The sequence below is a fragment of the Zosterops lateralis genome (assembly GCF_965231275.1).
Source record: "Zosterops lateralis genome assembly, chromosome: 3".
Taxonomy (NCBI): Eukaryota; Metazoa; Chordata; class Aves; order Passeriformes; family Zosteropidae; genus Zosterops; species Zosterops lateralis.
The window spans coordinates 113,421,979-113,444,000 of record NC_139764.1 but is presented as its reverse complement, the minus strand read 5'-3'; the positions used below and the strand labels follow the sequence as shown (position 1 = coordinate 113,444,000).

Sequence of the window (22,022 nt, the reverse complement as noted above, 5' to 3'; positions counted from 1 at the left end):
ACTCAGCCAATATATCAAGCAACAATCAATTTATTAATTCATTAATTCAAATGTAAAGTGTGAGCAAAGCAGTGCGCTGGATGCAGTGGGGGTTTCCCCTCCAGCTGCACACTGGCTACTAATTTTTGCTGGTATTTATTGACCATCTTCATAAGCACTTCTCTGCAGCTTTTTTTTGTAGTTTCCTCCTACTTTCTATTGGTGAAGTCCGATTTCTATACCCCATTGTGATCAATTCCTATTGCTGACGTCGAATTTCTATACCCCAAGTATAGAATTGTAAATTAGTGATGGTGATGTCCAGTTTCCCTTTTTCAGAATCATAACTCAGTGATGGTGAGGTCCAGCTTCTCTTTCCAGGACTGTAAATCAGGGATGGTGATGTTTAGCTTCCCTTTACAGGATCGTCCACTTTTCCTTTCCAGGATCCTCAGTTTTTAGCTTGGGATAAGCTCACTTCCTTCTTTTATTTAGGTGATTACAATTCTTTTTATGTATTCTAAAACTATAGTTCAAAACCTCTTATTACAAAGCAGCTTAAAGCTTATAATAATTTTAATATCAAAGCAAATAATAATACTTCCGCATTCTTCTATCCTACATGTTAAAGGCCTAAAAAAACCCGTAAAACCTGTATTACAAAAACGTTAAAGCTGACATCATTCACCTATACGCACGCAAAATATTTGTCCAAAAAGCCTCTTTTCCATGCTTTTTCCATTAGCTCATTAAAACTAATTTTTATAACTGTCCCATGTCCTTGTTCCACACGTTTCACAACCACAACTACACAGGCCACCTTTTTCTACCAGACACAAAACACAACTCCACATTTCACACAAGGGAGGAAGAGAAGGGCAGGAAGAAGAGAGCAAAAGGAGGAAGGGAAACTAAGAGCAATATTGGTGCTCTCAGAGCTCCCCACCTGCCCTTCCATCCCCATCCCAGCTCCTCCCAGCCAGGCACCCCAGCCCTGTCCCCCTCCATTCCCAGCCCCATCTTTCCCAGTGAGTGCAGCAGACAGACCCCACTGGACAGTTCCTGCTCCGCTTTACAGTCACACCCCAGCACCAGCAGCTCTCCTCAGGACCCTGCAGGGTGTCAGAGAGTGGAAAAGGTTGATCAAATTCCTTGATTTTCTATCTTTTGCCACCTAAGTTCTGTGTAATTTTGACCTCTTGGGAATGTCTGGTTGGTATTTCTCCAGTGTGCCAAGGCAGAGTAAAGGAACCTCAGTCTAGCCACTTACATGTAAATGTTCTGGGGTGTTACACAGGATCACCAGGGTTATGGGGTGTTACACAGGGTCACCTTAGTCCCAGCTGGTGCAGCCTGGGAGAGCTGCTGCATCCTGGTGTCACTGGAAGGCACCACATCCAAGAATTACTGAGGTTGGAAAAGGCCTTTAAGCTGTTTGTGCTCCTCCCACCAGCAGGGCCTGCAAGGAAGGAGGTGCCAGACGATCCCAGTGAGGGAGACTTTGGCCAAGGGGTTCTGGCAGAGACAGGGAAAGGTGCAGAGAACAGTCTGGCTGTAGTGCAGAGGAAGCTGGGACAGCTGGCACAGGTGAGGGGAGCAGGTGAGGGACCCTGCAGCCTCCTGATAGCCCAGCCCAGGCCTGAGGCCATCCCCCCTTGCTGCACTGGGTCCTCTCCACTGCATCCAGTTGTGGCGCTGGGTCCCCCCCACTCACTCCAGTAGCTGCACTGGGACATTCCCCCACACAGCTCAGGAGGTGACACCATGGTCAGGGGCACCTCCACTCCCACTCTGGCTGGGGGATCCAGCCCAAATCCCCTTCCAGCCCAGCTATCCCCAGTCCCTGGCACTCAGCCCTTGCACCACACGCTCACACGGCCCAGCTCTGGCTCCTGTCACTGCCTCTGGCTCTGCTTGCCCAGGGCTGGGCTGGGCACAGTTTGGGCCCATTCCCATTTTGTCCCACAGGTTCCCAGCTGAGCAGCTCCAGAGCACAGAACCTCCCTGGGATCAACCTTCTCAGCCCTCTGTGTGTGTGACAGGCCAGCCTTGGTTCCCAGTGCTGCCTCCCTTGGCACCTGCCACTGACATTGGTTTCCCTGGATGTTGTGGTTTGGGGCTCCCTGCCCTCTCTGCTGTCCCTGCAGACAGTGAAGCCCCTCCTGGAGCAGAGACCCTGAATGGAGCAGAGCCTCTGCTGCCACACCCCATCTCCCAGACCCTTGCCCAGTGTTTTTGTCACTCAGCAGGGTCAGCACAAAAGAAACAGGCACTTATTTAAGGAATAGGTGTCATTTACTCTAATGCCAAACTGCCAAGAATCACAAAAGGATGAGCTCAGCAATGCACAGAATCATTATGACAAAAGATTGCATACATTGATTAAGAAAGATACATCCCCAGTTACCCCAAGACTTGACCATCCTCCAGATCAGCTGTGGAGCCCCTGTCACAGCAAGGGACTGGAGAGCCCCTCTGGGTAACTGGGAATTCCTGTGGTGTGTCCACCTGCAGGCAACGAGGCTTCCGACTTCATGGTGAGAGCGTCCTGTTCTTGTATTGTTCAATAAACAAGGTGACATCACTTCTAGTGCAGGAATATCTGGTTTCATTCTCCTCTTGGGTTCCTCCCAAAGCCTGACCAGGGCTCAAGGGGGAACCAAGGGAGTTGTCTTTGATCCTACACCCCAAAACATGGCCAGATGTCAAATTTCACAGTCTTGTCTTATTTCTAGATTTGGAAAAGTAAATGCATGTTTCACTAATGAACACATTCATAGATCACATTGCTAATGAGGGTTCAATAATGAACAAATGCATATAGACTATGACTAATAATATTTCTCTAAAGAGCAGGTACATATAACATTAGGATTAAAGGTTCATCTAAAGGTCAATTTTGGCTCATGCCCTAATGTTCAGGCCTCAGGCATGGCCTGTTGTTCACACCTTCATAATTCACCCAGTGTCACCCCCCTGTCCCCTGCCTGTCTACAGCACACAGAGCTCCAGTCACCCCAAGCTGTGGCTCCCCTGAACACAAAGGAGACACAGCAGCACAGTCCAAATCAACTCCTGTATTAGCAGAGCCTGCAGGGGATGAGGCTGGAGCAGCCCTTCAGCCAGCTCTCCACCAGGGCTTGGCCCTCACATTGCCAGCAGGGTTGCAGCACCTGCACAGCAAAAGCCCCCACAGTGTGGGTGTTCATTTGAGACAAGTTTGTAGTTAAAGTTTAAAAGGGCTTCCATGTAATGTTCAGTAAGTTGTTCTTTGTACCCCATCTTGGTTGCTCCCCTCCCCCGAGTTATTCTTAGCCCTCGGGTGTTACATTTTATGCCTTTCTCCCCTACCCTGCCGCAGAGACAGCTCCCCATTGGTTTTTCTTTCCCGCCTTGGTTAGATGTCAATCTCTCCTGGTTACTTTACCCCCCTGTCAGTCACCCTCAGGCCTGTCCCTCAAGCAGGGGAACCTCCCCCAAGGGACAGTGAGTGATTGGCTGGGTCCCAGCACTCCCCCTCCCTGTTTGCTATGATTTGTTCCTGTCATGCATGCAGCCACTCCCCGAATTGATGTTACTGGTTCTGTTTGTGCCCACCCTGAGTTAGCCAAGCGTTTAAAAACCCCCTTCATGCCAGGCTCGGGGTCTCTCTGAGGCACCGGGTCTGGAGGTGAGGGTCCCCTGTGTCCCAATAAACTCCTTTCCTGTTCAACCTCTGAGAGTCCCCTGATTCATTCGCCGCCATAGCCAGACGGACCGGTGGGGTGGTGGCAGAAGAGCCCACTGGATAGCTGCTGTCGAGTGTGCTGGGGCTAGCCGGGAGGAGGCGCATCGCAACACCACAGCTCCCTGGGGCAGAGCCAGCTGCTGCCACCTTCTCCAGAGCACGGCTCCGGTGCCACCAGCCTGCCTGGACAGCACCAGCACTGCCCCCAGGGCTGCTGCAGAAGGTGCTTGCAGATGGGATTCTCCACATGGGGCATTCCAAAGGCTGTTGCTCAGCACAGAGGCCAAGGACAGGAGCAGCTCCTGCTGGGGCTGAGGGCTGGAGGGAAGGGCAGCAGCCCCAGGCACCTGAGCAGGAGTGGCTGCCCTGGACAGAGACACAGCACCTCAGAGACAGGGAGTGAAAGCACCACCTGAGCCCCGGGGCAGTTGTGCCACTCCTTTCCTGAGCCCAGAGGCACAACAGCTCCTGCTGGGAGAAGGGCCTCAGTTGATCCAGGAGGCTGCAATCAGGGAGGGAAGGAAGGATGATGCCCAAAAGCCAAGCAGCCAAGCTTGCAGCCAGCATGGAGCTGGCCTCAGGTCCTGCAGCCCTTTCTCCAAGCAGGACACCTCCTTGCTGCAGGAAAACTGCCTTTGGGGCACTGTCCCTTCTTGTCTCACAGCAGCTGATCCAAGGGGTGCTTGAAGTGTTTCCCTTGCTCTGGCCCTGGCCCTGGGGCTCAGGCTTGGCCACCAGGGCCATCACCCCAAGGAGGGGTTTTGGTTTGACTTTAGGACAAAGCAGAGGGAAATGTTTATGTCAAGAAGACAAGAGGATTCTGGCTTTATCATGAAGCAAGGGAGGTGCAGAGCAATGGCTGCAGTAACATGCCTTATTTCAGCAAATTTGGGAGCAATTGGATACCAGTGTCTTCATTGGGCTGGAGAGCCTCATCATTGCAACTGCATTTTGTGGGGAGCCTGGTACAAAGTTCTCCTAAACTGCAAAGCTCTTGTGATTCTTTTTACACATGGACATGGCCTAACGTTTGTCCAGCTCAGACAGTGCTTCCTGCTTGGTCATTCTCCGCCACGCCTCAGGGATTTCTCCTCTTCCCTGAAATTTCCCATTGTACAGAGCTTCCAGCTCTGTCTGGAAATGAGACACAAACCATTTCCAGTACGCCTGCATGGATGGATCAGGAAGAATGTTCCAAGTGGAATAGGGAGGTCCTGCATCACGGTATCTCTTGTAGGGGATCGATACTTCGTCATCAGTTACAAAACTGATCTCACCTGCAACATTGCTGGAACAAATAGTAGTGACCAAATGGTGTGTCTCACACGTCCTCCATCCCTTCAAAGCTTGTGGGCGATGGAGGACCACCTGATGGTCTCCATCATGTCCCTGCATGGTGTTTGTGCACACAGACCCACAAAAGGGACACTGTTCCCAGCACCCCGAAAAATGCTCTGCAAGGATGGTGTGAGGCTGTATTGAAAATGAGCTCATGCCAGCATTAGCCAGTTCTTTCTTGAGCTTGTCCCTCAGGTCATCCACAGCTTTTGCCATGACACTGCTCAGGAACTCAATGTCTGTGACCTCCTGGTGCTCAATGCCCTTCAGGTCACTTCTGGGCAAGCTGATCACCTCGCTCAGTTGACTGCAAAATTCATCCAGCCACAGAGAGACTTTGTCTTCTCTGTCTTTTCTGTCTTTGACAGTTTGGGTTGATAAAGAAACTGCTGACAGGATGTTTTCACAGAGAAGATTAAGAAAGGAATCTAAAAACTTCTCCAGTCTCCTGCTCTCATCTAAACAGTGACTCTTCACTCGTCTCTCAATGTAACTCTGAAAAAACTTTTTTGGAAACTTAAGGTACTGCTTGAAATACTCAAAATTTTCTTCTTCTGCCAGGTATTTCAGGATGCAAACTTCCAGACTGGCTCTGTTGCCCTGGAAATCTGGGAGTTTGCCCTGCATGTCCTCAGCAATGGATTTAGCTGTCCTCTCATAGACCGCCCGGCGAAGAGCTGGTTCAATCTTGTCACAAAGGAAAACAGCAAAACTTGTGATCGAAGTGGCTCCTTGGCAGGAAATCTGGAAACATTGGAAGAAATCTTCTCTCTTGCTGTTCAGGTACATGACTGGGTCATTTGCCTTTTGGAATGCTTCGTGCATGGCTTTAAACCTCTCTGCTGCCATTCTGCACAGATACAGGGACAAATCTATGCTATACTCTTTGTTAAGAGTGCATTTTGCATTACTGGGGACAGCACTGACACCTTTCTGTACTTCATTGAGTATTTCAAAGATAAAACTTTGACTGTAATCACGTTTCTCCTGTTCCTTCTTATCAATGCTTGCCTCCACACTCTCTATGATGTTGTCTGTGATGTCCTGAAAGTTGATCACATCAGCAATGGGAATGTTCCAGCATTTTGGGATAACACCAAAACGCTTTTTCTTTGTGATGTGTTTGTCCTGGTCAAAAGAAAATCCTCGGCCTTTGGGAAATGACCTGATCCGTTCATGGAAACCTGGCTCCTTAAACTGCCCTAGAAGGACACCTTCAATTTCTGCATCAATATTCACCCGTTCTGGAGGAGGAGTAGCATGGGAGACTTCAGCAATCCACTTGTCCCAGACAAGAGTAAAGTTTTCTCTCAGTTCTCTCTCACTGAGGCTCTTCCCTTTCAGAGTCACAGCCAGATCCCTACTCCTTTTCAGGAGCTCATCTTCATATTCCAACTTCTTTGCATCCAGTTTCCTCTGCTCCTTCTGTAGCTCAATAAGATTCTCACATTTCTTTTTCGTTTCAAGAAGGAGAGTATCTTTTATTTCTTTCAGCTTCAGCTCTGTGCTTGATTTCCACTGCACCAGTGTCTCACAGTCTTTATCTTCCCTGAAATACTTTTCCACTTCTTTCTCAATGGCATCACTTGTCTCTTGCACCAGCCCTTCAAGGTGTTCTCTGGTGACATTCTGCAAGTCCCCATTCCGAATTTTGTTGTCCAGTCTCATCTGTACATCTAAGATGTGACTCCTCAGCTTCCAGGTCCACTGACTAAAGGCACTTTCCAGTTTCCTGTATGCTGCAATCTCCAGAGAATTCTTGAAGCTGAAAACAAAGTTTTCATTCAGCAAAGCATTCCAGAGGTCACCAATACGGTCTTTCAGGATCGAGAGCCTCAAAATGCTGCTTCGCGACTTCTTCTGGGCAGCCTGGAGGATTTTGCTCTTGAGTTGCTGGACGTTCTGGCTGTAGGTGGGGTTGGGTGGTGCCATTGGAGGGTTTCCTTCCCACAGGTGAGCAAAGTAGTGAATGTGGGTCTTCACATCAAAGCCAATGACATCGCTGAAGGAGGAGATGTCACAGAATTCCTGCTGAGCAGCTACCACGGTCATTTCATCCAGCTTTTCCTGCAAACGCCTTCGTCCTTCCATATTCTGCTCCTTGGCAGTTGCTTCCCCCACGTTTTGGTGGACAAAGACGCAGCTTGGGGAAAGATTGACTTTCTTCATCCTCAGGAAAGCCTGCACAGCAATCTGGAGAACATCTTGCATTTCTGATGGATTTTCTCCAAAGATATTGATCACAGTCAAGTTGGCAACACCAATGACAAAGGTGGCCAGCTCGTTGTCATGGTTCAGGGACTGTTTATTGGCCACCTCAACAGCACGAAGCCCCTCTGTGTCAACCACCAGCACAAAATCAAAGCCCAAGTCTTGCTGCAGCTCCTGGCCCACTGGGATCAGCTGCATAAAGGCTCCGCGGGTACATCTCCCCGCGCTGACGCTGAACTGCAGACCAAACATGGCATTCAGCAGGGTGGACTTGCCCGTGCTCTGGATGCCCAGCACGGAGAGCACAAACACTCGTTTGTCCCCCAGCCTCTCAATTAAGCTGTCAAAGATTGCGCCCACCCAGCGCAAGGGCACGTAAGAAGCATCCCCATCCATCAGTTCCACAGGATATCCCAAAACCATCAGCTCTGCTGCAATTTCTGGCAGTTTGACAAAATTGTAATTACTTGTCTTGTCTAATTCTAGAGCTTCATAAATCTGCCCTACCTCTCTCAGAAGGTGCTCCAGGCTGATGGATGAATCATTGATTTCATCAGAGAGGGCATTCAAGCAACTCAGACACTGATCATTCACACTGTTTTTTTCCTTGCTTTTCTTTTGTGCCAGGATTTCCGACCATAACTCGTGATAGTCTCTCCTCAGTTCTTCAAGGCGACCACAGGATAGCTCGCTCATAAAGACCTTCATCCAATTCAAGAAGTATTTCTTGGTATCTGCTGGCTGTGCCTGGAGAAAGCCAAGGAATGATTTCATCAGTGGGTTGAGAGGGAAAGCTTGTTCAAGTTGCTTCCTTCTTATTGCTTTCTTCTTGTTTTCAATTTGGCTGCGATGATGCTCAATGCTCTCGTCCCCCTTTTCCTGCAAGCGAGTGAGCTCTTTGTCCTTTTTGCACCACTGGTACCACAGTTTTCCTTGAAGCGGCAGCAGCTGGGATTTGATCTCAGACAGTTTCTCTTTCTTCAGAAGGTCCACCAGCTCCTTGGCCTTTGCTTTGGCTGTCACACACGCCGGTTCATCTGCATCCACTACGAATCCGTGCTGGCGAGCTTTTTCCACACAGGCGTCCAGGCTGAAATGTGGATTAGACCCTTCAAAGAGATTCCCAATTGTCTTGGTCAGCTGGTCCATCAGTTCTGCTTCGTTTGTATTCTTGATCCCTATTGTTATGGTTTTGCTGGCCTGTGCAGCTGCAATGTTCTCTTTTTCTGTGAGAAGACAAACCAAAGGCCTTTGTGACTGCAACAGGTCTTGCAGAAGCTTTTTCCCCCTGCTGTCCATGTGCTCCAAATCAGACACAAGAGCCACAATGACAGCAGATATCTCCTGCAGGAACTGCAGCTGTGCTCCGTGATCCCTGGCATCTCCATGCAGGTTACAGAAAGCCACGCAGCACTCAAAGGTGTCATCGGCGCTCCCGCGGGGGCAGTACCAGGCGATCTCCACCACCCCTTCCATCAGCAAACGCTCTCTGGTGCTGCCCCTGCAGTGGCGGTGGAAGAAAGTGTCGTGTTTGCGTCTGCTCAGCAGAGCGTTCAGGAGCTGAGACTTGGAAGAGGAGGCCGAGCTACCAATGCGGATGAAGGACACGATGGGTGTCTGGGCCTGAAAGATGAGTTTGTTGTTGTAACTCTTTGTTCCGGCCTGCTTTCCTGACTTGTCCGCCTCTTTCCAGCTCCTTTGGATTTGGCTGAGGGCGTAGAGTGGGAACTCGATGTCTGAAGTGCACGGGTTGGGCACCAGCAGTGGCAGCGCCAGTTGGCAGAAGGCCAGCTTGGTTGCAAGGGTCTGTCTGAGGAAGTCATCAGCACAATGGAAAATGGCCATCTGCAGGTCCATGGGGTGCACATGGCCGTCCCTTCTTGTACGCTCAGGGCCTGCTTTCATCAGATTTTCAAGAAAGTTTTTTAAGGGGTCTGAGTGTTGGTGCTCTTGCTCTCTGATTTGTGGCAGGGGTGCAAGTTTGCGGTTGCTGTCATCCCTGCAAGTCAGGTACCTCACCTGGTAATCCATGGTTAACAGCTTTTGCAAGAAGTATAATGGCAGTTCTGTTTCCTTGTTGGACTGGATTTCCTGCAGAGATGTCTTGTTGATGGTGTGGAAATCTCCCATCCCCATTTTTCTTGGATAGTGATTTTCGAGTCCAAGGCGCTTGAGCAACTGGAGGAAATCCTGGTTTGCAGTGGCTTTATTTTCTGTGGATTCGCTGCTGTCTGACTTGGAGGTGGATTGACTGGGGCGCTCGGATGTTGCAGAAGTGACTTCCAGCTCTCTATATGTGTTCTGCATCCTTTGTTCAACCAATTTGTCATCCAAGAAACTATTGATCAAAGAATGCAAGTCCCGTTCCAGCCTCTCCCAGTCTTCACCTTCACTGTGCTTTTGGAGGAGATCCTTTATCTGTGGGGACCACAAGCCTTTCATGTGATCTTCCATGAAAACCAAACGCTCCTTCTTCTGCGAAGGGGACAGCTCTTGACTTTCGAGTGTCACAGTCAGACCCGTCAGCAGAATGGAGGCCTCAGCTCTGTTGGCATCTTGCTCCTTCAGGTTCACGTACTTCTCATGTGCCGCTTCTATTTCCTTGGCCATGTACTGAATTTCTGGGTGTCCAAGGAGGTGTTGGAAAGTGCTGCTTTCCACCTGGTACCCTGTGCTGGTGGCAATCAAGAGCACCAACAGTTCCATGTCCTTCTGAGCCCGTTCCTGGAGAGACTGGAGTAAGGAATAAATGGCGAGGTTGCAGGTCAGGGTGGCTTCTATCTTTGCTTCATGAACAGCAGAAGCAGAGCTTCCTGGTGCATAGGTGACAGCATGGATGTGCTCCTTCATTTGCTGCAGTGTTTTGATGAGCTCTCCAAGCTCAGAGACTTTGGGGGATCTGGGAAGTCGGTACCCAGGCTGAAAGATCCAGTTCATAATGTAGGAAGCCTCAGGGAAGTCCTTGACAGAGTAGATATGAGGATCCAGGAGGCTTTTCAACATTCCCTTGATAGAGCTGGTGTTTTCTGGAGGTGACTCCTGGCAGCTGCGCACGGTGTTCACCAGGAAGTCCTGCAGGGCTTTGTCTGACAGGCACACATTGATCCACACACTGGGGTTCCTGGTTTTTGCATTCAGATGATCTCTTAGCTCCATCAGCATGAGCAGCTTCCCTTCATCCACTGTCACCTCCCAGGTCTTCACAGTGCCCATGAAATCTCTGGCCTCTTGCACTGCACTGCCCAGCTCCTCTACAAAAATGTTGCCTATGCCCTGATTTCTTAGCTCTTTGTACACAGCCCTGAGGGCTCTGCTCATCTGACCCACGGACTTAAAATCCCCACAGTGATTGCACAAGATGATGTCCCACACTGGGATCAGCTCAAAGCCACGGTCGATAACACACCATGTTGTGTTATCAGACAACAGCCCCGTTTTCCACTGAGGAAGAGAAGCTGGGTCTGGTGGGCCCCCTGTGTTGACCATGGAGAGCTGAATTGCTGTATGGGAACTCTCTCTGGCTCTTCCAAGGACAGAAGCCTTTGAGCTGGATTTACAAACATCAAGGGCCTCCGAAGCACTGGCTCTGAACCCACTCCAGCTGGCCCCAACAAAGCAGTTCAGTGCCTCAGACGTTTGTCGCTTCATCTCTTCCCTCTGCTCAGCTTGGAATCCTTCTGTCGACGCCTTCCACCAGAATATCCCCCCGAAGTGCAGGGGACCCTGGTTTACATGGGACCCAAACCTGCTGAAGAACCTCTCAAACCTATTCAGCATGGGGGCCTTGTCTTCCTGAGTGAAGCTCAAAAGCTGCTCCATGTCTTGCAGCTCCTGCAGAGCCGCATCTGAGAGGAGAAGCTGATGCCTTTGGAAGTAGCAGGAGGCCAGAGGGATGTACAGGTACATGGTGCTGCAAAAGTAGCTCTGCTCAGAGTGGGACTGGTGCGTGTCCTGGGACTGTGAGGAGCTGATGTCATCTACACCTGCTTCAACATTAATCCCACCGAATTCAGCTTTGGCAGAAACGCTCATGCTGAATCCCAGCTGCTCCATGGACTTGGTGAAAGTGGATTCTGCTGCAGAGGACGAGAACTCCTTCCTCTCAAGCAGCGATCCTTGCTCCAGACCATCGAGCTGGAATCCCTCAGGAACCCTGAGGAGCTGCTCTCGCTTTGCCAGCACATCTTCAGGTCTGCTGCTTCTGTAGATGCCCTGCAGGGCCAGTCCCCCCGACGCCCGCCTCAGCACCTCCGTGTCAGGGATGTTCTCCATCCTGACTGCTGACAACTCCTGCTGCTCCAGCTGCTTATGGATGCCCTCCAGCATTTCTGCCAAGGGTTTGTTTGGTGGTGGCCAGAACTCTTTGGGAATCTCCATGGCTTGCCACAGAGTCTCTGCTTTCTCCCTCACAGCATCCTGGCTGTGGCTGTGGCTGTTGAGCATTTCTGTCAGATCCTTCAGGGCTTGTTTGGCCACTTCTTGTCTTTGCTTTATCTTCTCCACATTATGCTTTTGCATCTCCTCACATGCTTTGTCATCTCTTATTTTCAGGAGTTTCTGGAGTGCCTTTTTCTCCCAGGGGTGCTGTATGTCACACTCCAGCTTGAGATAGTCTTCATATTCCAGATGTTGCAGGGCTTCTCTGCACTTGATTCCCAGGATCTGTGACACCTTGGGCAGCCAGTATCCAGCATCCAATCCTTCCTTCTGAAATGCCTCTGCTAGGAGCTGTGCCTTTACCTCCTCCTCTTGTGTGTCCTCCTGTGAAGTCATGGCTCTAGAGGAAAAAAAGAGACTTTCCCTAAGGTGCTGTCAGAGGCCCCAGCCTCCTGGCAGAGGCTCTGCAGCAGCTGCAGCCCTGGGGATTGCTCCCAGCCAGCTGCTGGAGCCCAGCCTGGGATGGCACAAGAGGCAGGCTCTCCTTCCCAGCACACTGGATGTGCCTGTTGCTTTCCTGTTTGCAGGATCAACCCTGGAGCTCAGTGTATATCCCAGAGACAGCAGAGACATGCACAGACACACACACACACACACACACACACACACACACACACGAGACAAGAGTGTTATGAGTTAAGGGGTGATAGCTTTGGAGTCCAGAAGTAGCCAGACAATGTATTTTTCTTGACATTTACTGTGCTTGCAAAAGCAGGATGGAAGCATGCAAGGCTATCAGGGATAAGAAAGAAACTGCTTGCAAAAGCAGGATGAGAGAAGGCAAGGCTGTGATAAGGAAGACTGCTTGGACCCCTAAACTGGCCAAGACCAGCCTTGAGGCCTGGACTCAGGACACGAGACCAAGGAGTATGGGCAGAGAGGCTAGGTGAAGAGTTCAACCCTGAAGAATACTTCCTACTTCATCTACCACGCGACCACCAGACAACCACCAGAGAGCCCTGCGCAAGGGCAGAAGGAATTTAAGCTCATAGTATGAAGCAAGACTAGCCAGAGGTAGGTAATGAATATGTATGGATGTGTTGTAATACTTAATGCATATGTAATACTTTAGAGAAGAAATAGGAGTATCACTAGAAGTGCACATGCCTTTGGAGAAGCTATCCTCCATGCATCTCAGCGCTCAATAAAAACATACCTACTTTACAACTTTCATGAGTTGTGGAGTATCATAGTATCATGGAGTACCATCCATGTATCACTTGGCAAGCCAGCCAGGAGGCTCTCTGCCCAGCTGCAGGAATGGCAGGCAGGCAGACATCCTAAAATGCGCCCTGGGATTTTCTCTGGAGGAGCTCCGCTCATCAGCTCGCTCACTCCAGGGACAGATAACAGCCTGCTGGAACTGCAGATCAATGATATGTTTCAAATCTAAGTAGCCTGTAAGTTGTGTGCTTGGCCAGGGCTGCTGATAAACCGTGAGAGACCTCTTACACACAGTGTAGTCCCTGTTTAGGTAAGGTTTGGGCTTGCAAGCAACCGGCACTGGCGGAGGGATTCACACCGGCAGAAGGATTTGCTGACTGGTAGCACAGTGGCTAGCGATCCTGGAGAGTGGATTGAGGGAATTCTGGGTTTTGTTTGAATTAAACTTTTGTTGCTGCTATTAGAATTGTGATTGTGTGATTGCTGAGTCCAGACATTTTGGTTGTGTGAATGAGTGAGGCGTGCCCTAAGTACAAAGCAAGTGAGGGGCTCTGTCCACGTTTCCAACCTCAAGTGAGCTGGAGAAAAGCAAAGCCATCAGACTGAGTACGAATGTGAAGAGTGTTGTGTTTGAACACGGTGATCCACATATGTTTTAACCGTGGCTAGATGAATTGAAGGAACCCCTTTCCCCCAGTGGTTTGGACTTGATCCTTGAGAATTTTTTAATCCAGTGAATTATTGGATTGAAAGAGGAGATGAATGGGTTTATTTAGAAAGAATATATAGGACTTCTGTGGGGAAGCTGGTAGTGTTAGATGGGGAGCAACCTGCACGAAAAGATTTGAATGTTTCAGAAGAAATAAACAGGATAGCTTGTTTTTGTGAGAATGGTAGAGTTTTCAGTTCGTCTAGAAGGTTGCATCTCATGTGAGTATTGTTACAGTGTAAGATTTGTGCGGGGCATTGCTACTGTTCTTCTGCTAGGCAACAGAGTGTGTGCACCCAGTGCAAGCAGGAACAACGTCTTAGCCAAATAGACTTCGAACCCAAGATTTTAAAGCTTGTGTGTGAAAAGCCACATTTAGTACCTGAAACCTGGGGTATGCGCAATGAAGACTGGGAAAAGACTGTGAAAGTTTGTGAAGAAAGATTTGGGTGGAAACAAGATAGGACAAGAAGAAGGAGATAATGGGGACTGGACAGAGCAAAGACATTTCTAATGCCCGTGGGGCTGTATTTTGGCACATTAGAGGGAGATTGTGGGGACTGAGGGTACAGAGAACAAACAAACTCTTATAAAATACTGTAGTCATTGGTGGCCTCTGTATTGATTGGAAGATGGAGCGAGATGGCCACTTGCTAGAACTTTATAACATAACACCTTGTTACAGTTAACGTTGTTTTTGAGACTGGAAGGGAAATGGGAGACGGAGTTTCTTATGCAGATATGTTTTTCTCCCTTCAAAATCACCCGAAATGGCAAAGAGACTGTGGAATTAGGACCCCCTCTGATCCTTTGGTACTAGTCCTTGAAAAGGAGAATAAGGCCAATAAAAAAAAGCTTAAGAGGTGCTGTTCTGCATGCAGTATAGGAGAAAGATGCACAAAACTAGATAAAGTTCATCATACTGTAACCCAAGAACAAGATTTAACAGACTTATTTAAGCCTCCCCCTAGCAGACAGGAGGAGGATGCAGACTCAGAAGGAACATCAATTCCAGCCCACTCCTCTCCTAGTAGTCCGATTTCATCCCAGACTAGAAAGCATGGATTGCAAGCACCCCTACAGGAGGTAGTGGGGCCAGAGGGAGAAAAAGTATTAGTTAAAGTACCCTTTTCCACAATTGACCTAGAAGCATGGGAAAAGATTGCTAAAAATTACTGAAGCAAGCCGATAAACACTGCTAAATGTTTAAGATACATAAGAAAGCAACATAATTCAGATTGGAGTGATATGCAATTATTATTAGATACACCGACCGAAACAGAAAAGCAATTGATTTTAAAAAGAGCATGGGATTTGGCAGAAGACTATTATAAAACATAACAATTGGACTGGTAAAAGATTATTTCCCACTTCAAAATCCATGGTGGGACCAAAATAGAACGGCTGAAATGAAAAAGCTGGAAAACTATCAAGAATGGATAGCAAAAGAGATGGAGAAAGCATTTCCAAAACTATTAACTGGTCAGCCTTGCATGCAGTTAAACAAGGTCCCTCCAAGTCACCATCTGAATTCCTGGACCGCTTAAGTGACGCAATGTGCCATCACACATCACTGGACCCTGGGTCTGAGGTAAGAATACAACAGCTAGTCTATTTATTTTTGGGACAGTCCATGGGAGACATTAGATGTAGACTTCAGAAGCTTCGAGGGGCAGATGGGAGGAACCTAGAAGCCCTATTAGATGAGGCATGGAGAGTTTTTAACAATGGAGAAGAGGGTTACAAGCAAGGAATGAGAAAACTGGTGGCAGTTGTAAGTGAAGAAGGGAGAGGTAGACACAGACAGAGACCACCCAGACAAGACCCACCCTGGTTGGGTAAAGATCAGTGCGCAATTTGCAAGAAATCTGGTCACTGAATAAATCAGTGCCCAGAATGGAGGTGAAATAACTGACAGGAAAAAGGGAACCGGGGAAGAGAGGGCGTGGTCACACGGGTGAAAGAAGATTGAAGAAGACTGAGGGATTCTACCTCAGTGGATCCACTGGTTATAAAAATCAAGTTGGGAGAAGAAAAGAAAATGGTGAAATTTTTGATTGATACAGGAGTGACGTATTCAATTTTGAATAAAGCTTTAGTGCCTGCAGGGAATGATTGTGTTGTGGTGCAAGGGGCAACTAGTCAATCTGAAAAGCCTTGTTTTTGCAAACCATTGAAGTACAAGCTTGGGAAACAATGGGGCATTCCTAAGTTCTTCTATATGCCCAATTCTCTGAAAACACTTTTGGTAGAGATTTATTAAAACAATTACAAGCAACCATTACTTTTAAAAATGGAGAAATTACTCTGGACGTAAACGATCAACAGTATGTGGAAGTATCGATTTTAATATTAACAGCTGTTGAAACTGAAGAGGAAATTAGTGAAGAAATAATTAGCCAGGTGTTTCCCAGGCTGTGGGCTTCCAATGTACCCAAGGGAAGGTGAAAAATGCACCTCCTATAATAATTAAACTTAAAGAGGGGAAACAACCAGTTAGAATTAAACAATATCCCTTGAAAAAAGAAGCTAGGGAAGGAATTAGCCCAATAATTGAGAACTTTCTGCGATTAGAGTTGTTAAAAGAGTGTCAATCTGACTTCAACACTCTCATTTTACCTGTTCAAAATCCCAATGGCTCATATCGAGTGGTGCAGGACTTACGGGCTGTCAATACGGTAACTAAGGACCTCTACCCCATAGTGGCAAACCCAGATACTTTGTTAACGTGCTTAACACCAAAGCGAACTTGGTTTACTGTTTTAGGCTGGAAAGACACCTTCTTTTGCCTCCCTCTCCATGAAGCCAGCCAGAAAATTTTTGCATTTCAATGGGAAACCCCTAAACGTGGGCATCAAACTCAGCTCACATGCACAGTTTTGCCTTAGGGCAAAGAACTCGCCCACTTTGTTTGGAGAACAACTTGCAAAAAACCTTAGTCCTGGGAAGCTCCACCAGAAGAAAGAAACCTATTGCAGAACGTAGACAATCTCCTCATAGTCACCTGGACAAAAGTGACATGTGTGGCATAGACAGCAAGCCTCTTAAACTTTCTAGGACTCCAGGGGTACAGGCTATTGAAGAAAAAGATTCAAGTACTAATGAAGAAATTGATCTACCTAAGTTACGAGGTTAATGCAAGACAACGGTCTTTGAGGTGAGATTGTAAAGAAGTGATATGTCAAACCCCGAAACTTCAGACAATAAAGGAACTGCAAACCTTTCTGGGGATGGTGTAGGTTATGGATATACAAGTATACATTGCCTGTAAAATCTCTGTATGCACTCATTACAAATGGAAACAGAGACCTGCCGTGGACAAAGGGGCCACATGAGCCTTTCACCAGATAATGAATGCTCCCATGTCAGCTCCAGCTCTAGGACTTCCAGACTTGAGTAAACCATTATTTCTGTTTTCCCATGAGAAACAGGGAATTGCCCTGGGGATACTAGCACAGGACCTAAGCCCATATCGAAGGGCAGTTGCATGCTTTTCTAAGATGCAGCAACCGAGGGAGGTACAGGGCACCTCAGAGCTGTTACAGCAGATGTGCTAAATATCCAAGAAGCACACAAATTCCGCCTGGGCCAGAAAATTACTGTACAAGTGTCTCACACTGTGTCCGCAGAGCTGGAAGCGAAAGGTGGGCACTGGCTTTCCCCACAAAGGTTCCTGAAATACCAAGCCATCATGGGAGAACAAGATGATGTAGAAATAGTGGTAACTAACATCGTCAACCCAGCTTCTTTTCTCAGCAGAAATCAAGAGGAGCTGGTATACCACAACTCCCTAGAGACCGTCAAAGCCACTTACTCCAGCCATCCAGATCTGAAAGACACCCCTTTTAATGATGCCATAACCTAGTTCACTGATGGAAGCAGCTACATCATCAGTGGAAAATGACATGTTAGGTATGCAGTTGCCACCTGCAGAGAGGTAATAGAATCTGGGCCTTTGCCAACAGATACCTCTGCACAAAAGGCCAAGATAATTGCTTTAAAGAAAATAAACATTTATACAGACCCAAGATGTGCGTTTGGAGTTGTACATGCACATGGAGCCATTAGGAAACAAAGGGGATTGTTGAACTCGCAAGAGAAGAACATCAAATATGCATAAGAGATAATGTGACTATTAGAAGCAGTCCAGCTGCCCGAGAAGGTAGAAATTATGCATATTAAAGCACACCAGAAGGTGAGCTCAGAATTGGAGGAAGGAAATGAGCTGGCAGACAGAGAGGCAAAGAAGGAGCAAAAGGTGAGACAGCAGTTGAAGGAGCCTTGATTCCAGACTGTCAGATCTCCCTTGAGAGTAAACCTTCATTATATACTTCAAATCTTGAACTACATAATAAATAAAATAGAAAACTAGTTAAAGACCAAGAGGGAACATATGACCAAGAGAGTTGAACTGTTATTGCAGAAGGGAAGCTGGTCATCCCCTCCCATTTCTTATGGTCACTAGTAACAGAGGAACATCAGAAAACACACTGGAAAACAGATGCCTTGTGTAGCTATCTAATTGAAAATATTACTGCCAGGACTTTATATGCTACCATTATTCAAGTGACCTGGCAGTGTGACCTTTGCATCCAGACTAACCCAAGAATTTCCCCAACCCAAAACTTGGTTGAATTGGAAAGGGCTGGGGGCCCTGGCAACAGTGGCAAATTGACTTTTCAGAACTTCCAAGAAAAAGGGGGTATCGATATTTGCTGGTGTTGACAGATACCTTTTCAGGGTGGCCAGAAGCTTTCCCCACCAAGACTGCCAAAGCCCAAGAAGGTAACCAAGGTATTCTTACAAGAGATAATACAACTCTTTGGAGTTCTAGCCACAGTATCCTCAAATAGAGGAATACATTTTATTTCAAAAATAGTGCAGCAAATTAGTTGTCACTTGGGCATAGATTGGGAACTCCACACTCCATACCACCCTCAGTCAAGGGGCCAAGTGGAGAAAATGAACCATTTAATTAAACAGCAAATTGTGAGGCTAGGACAAGATGCTAATTTACCCTGGCCCCAATCTCTCCCACTGGCATTACTACAGATCAGAGTAAATCTAGAACTAAAGAAAAGTCTTTCTGAAATGCTTTATTGGAGACCATGTGGCGTGCAAAAGGGAATGTCAACCCAAGTTGGGGAAGGAATGCTGGCCACCTACATGGTGGCCCTGAGCAGACAACTCAGAAAAATTAAAAAGCATGCAGCTAGAACTCAGAGCAGAGGATTAGACGGGCCAGTGCATGACATGCAGCCTGGAGATTATGTATGTGTTAAGTCTCTCGCAGAAAAAGCTTCGGAACCACAGTGAAAAGGACCATTCCAGGAGCTTCTCACCACTTTCACCATGATTAAGATCAAAGAACAGAGCTCTTGGATCCACCACACTCGAGCAAAGAAGGCTCCTTTGGAGGAGGCCCTTTGGAAAGTAACAGGGAGTAACAGTGAACTAAAACTAAAACTTATCCAAGCAAAATGAATGCATTGTGCTGAGGAATATTTAGTAATTTAGCCTGCAGAATTTTAATCAAGAAAATTGTTTTGGTTGCAATCATAATTATCATTCAAGAATTAGAAAGTACCTTTAGCCAGAACAATGCTGAGTCCTCTTGGTCCCAAGCTTTTATTCTGTACACTGAATCCATGAGAGAGTATTCTGATATAAAAGATTTAAACCTAACAGCTGGGTCACATACAAAACCCAAATATATAAAAAGCAAGAATGGCAAAAACAAAGGTTGTGGACATTTCAAGGAATTATAAGAGAAGTAATCAGAATAAGATGTCAGATGATTACTGGGACCGCCCATAAGAAAGCATCCAAATTAGTGTTTCAACTACCGCTATAGACAAGCACCAGGAGATTTGTAATTGTTCAAGTGAATTAGACTGTTGGCATAACTTTACATTAGTAGAGACCGTTGAGGTGGTTTGTCTTTGGACCTATGATACTATTGGGCTCTCATTCGAATTTAAAATAAATGCCATAACTGGGCCCATTACAACCTACGCCAGCACTCAAGCCTGAACCCAAACCACCCCACTTAAGCTTGAACCCAAAATTTATGAAATTGGCCCATATGTAACAAGGAATACAGGCCAACAACAACTATTGTTTAACCCAGAGTGGTCTCTCAAGTGTGTTAAATTACTAACGCGAAATAACATCTCTAAACCTCAGCCATCCTGCTCTTCTTTCCTAAAGACATTCTTTGGGAGCTGAGCAACATGGTTACAAAAGGAGTTTTAAATAAAATTGGTTCAAAAATATTAATGAATAAGCTGGCCACTGCAACTAATATTTTGACAAAACTAAAATGGCCCCTACAGTCCTCTTTATTGGTATTAGGAACTAGTCAGTGGCAGGTCGCAAAAGTGTTGCCAAGGTGGGAAAAAGATGAAGACCGAGACTATAGGTTAATAATAGATGCACTTAGTATGGCCCAAGATAATACGTGTCTTTAGCTTTTACTCGTACATAAACACGGTTATGGATGCAGTCAACAGCTGCCCTGATTTTAAGGGAAAGAAGTGAAGGCACTTCTCTGATTGAAATTCGAAAAGCTCGTTAGGACAATGCTACTGATTTTAAAAGGAAATTTCAATCGTGGTAGACCCTAGTAAATTTTACCTATGATCCATGGGCACCCCACACTCCCCAGACACACTCCCCCCACGCCCGGCACGGCCACATGGGCTCTGAGCTGTGCTCCTGCTCCAGCTGCCAGAGCAGCCCCTCCCTCGCCCCACTCACGCCTCTTGCCAGGACCTGCTTCCTGCCACACTCAGGGGCCCAGCCCAGTGCAGGGCCAAAATCCACCTTGTCCCTGCCCACACCTGTGCCTGGCCCATCCTGCTGGCCCATCAGGAGACACTGGAGACTTTGGGAGCCCACTCGGAGAGGGGCACTCCCTGATCTGCTGCTTGTTAACACAGAGGGTCTCGTCAGCCAAGTGCCCATTGGTGGCCATCTGGGCAACAGCCACCACTGAGCCATTGAGCTTAAAATCTCTGGTGACAGGAGGAAAAGTGCCAGCAAACCTTCAACCGTGGCCTTGAGGGGAGCAGAGTTCAGGCTGCTCAGGGGCAACTTGCAAAGGGCCCCTGGGAAACAGCTCTGGAAGGTGCTGCGTCCTGTCTTGGGCATGGTTCTTATCCCAGAGCCAGTTTGGGGTTCGTTTTGGTTTTGTGTCTGGAGTTGTCACTGTTCCCTGATCCAACTCAGGAATATGACGATGGGTGAAGAGTGTCCCAGGATTCTGTGTGGGGTTGGGGCCAGGGGCTGCTCTTCCTTCCAGCAGGGGTGATCAACACAGGGGCCATGTGGCACAGTGGGTCTGACCTGAGATCCTGCTGCCCTGTGGTTGTTTCCTTTTTTCCCCTCCTGGTATTTTCTTGCCTCAGCACTGTGACCAGGGCTTGCCAGCTTGCTTCTCTGCTCCTCTGCTGCTTGGGAGCCCAGAGCCAGTGTGTGCTGTGCTGAGACCTGGGAGCAACCCCGGCCCCACCAGGCCCCATTTCAGACCCAGCAACTGCCAGTGAGATGTTGGTATAAATAACTATGTAGTGATTGTCTTCCTATTTTTGACTTTTCTAATTTATTTTAATAGAGTACAGTTGGTAATCTCTTTTTACTGCTTTTGATATAGTATAATTTGTCAGCCTTTTTAGTTAATATCCTAATCCCTGTGTAGATTGTATATCTTAGTGTGAAAAATATATATTATAGTTTAAGCTTTTGCAAAATATTAAAATAGTGTATATATACTGTGTATTAGGACATTAACTTTTGCAGAAGTAATAGTACTTGTGAAATAATAACTGATGCCTTTATTTCTGTAACTAAGTGAGGGGAGTAAAACAGCTAATGTTGATTGAAAGTGCTTGTAAAAATGGCTAGAATATCTGCATACCATTGAAAAGAAAAAAAAAAAAAACAAAAACAGGCAAATAACACCAAAAGAGCAAGGAGGAATCTACCATGACCCTTGGGCTATACATAACTGTCAAACCACAGACCAAGGGGCTTTGTGAGGAAATAAAATACACGACTCAAAATCACACCTGTATTGTGGCATATACTGTAAGAAGATCTGGTCAGGATTTGAACTACGATAGACAGTAAATGGAAAATGCAAACACAAAGGGATGTTTGAATATGTATAATCTGTACAAATATGCATTTGACCCATGCAATCAGAAAGTACATAAGAAAATTTGTTATAGTAACTGTGTGCTATCTGGCAGTTCGCCAGACACCCCAGTACTGGACACTGCCCCTTTTATCCCCTGTTAAATTTTAAAAATTTCAAAGAGTGAGCCTTGTTTCTCACGCTGTGTAAAGGACCAGTTCTCCAGCCCAGCCCCCTCTCATTCTGCCACTGCTTCGGGGTTTTTTGCTACACTTGGATTCCCCACCCCGGCTCTGCAGTGGCGCTGAGAGCGGCTGCTC

The 22,022-nt window shown here is 47.2% G+C and overlaps 2 protein-coding genes across 14 annotated transcripts in view; both read right to left on the bottom strand.

The window, feature by feature from the left end:
- LOC310907077 (interferon-induced very large GTPase 1-like) overlaps positions 1-22,022 on the bottom strand; it is a 92,692-nt gene that overhangs the window by 45,338 nt on the left and 25,332 nt on the right. The gene's annotated exons all lie outside the window — the stretch shown is intronic.
- LOC310907076 (interferon-induced very large GTPase 1-like) overlaps positions 1-22,022 on the bottom strand; it is a 49,468-nt gene that overhangs the window by 24,180 nt on the left and 3,266 nt on the right. The window contains exon 2 of one of the 2 annotated variants that reach the window (XR_014589529.1): positions 4,351-12,030. Coding sequence is in view for 1 of the 2 variants with exons in the window: in XM_083856935.1 (XP_083713061.1) it covers positions 4,730-12,028 (7,299 nt within the window). In the remaining variant the exon portion in view is untranslated. Of the gene's footprint in view, positions 1-3,962; positions 12,031-22,022 lie in introns of those variants that run through there. The other variant, XM_083856935.1, reaches the window with a different exon arrangement.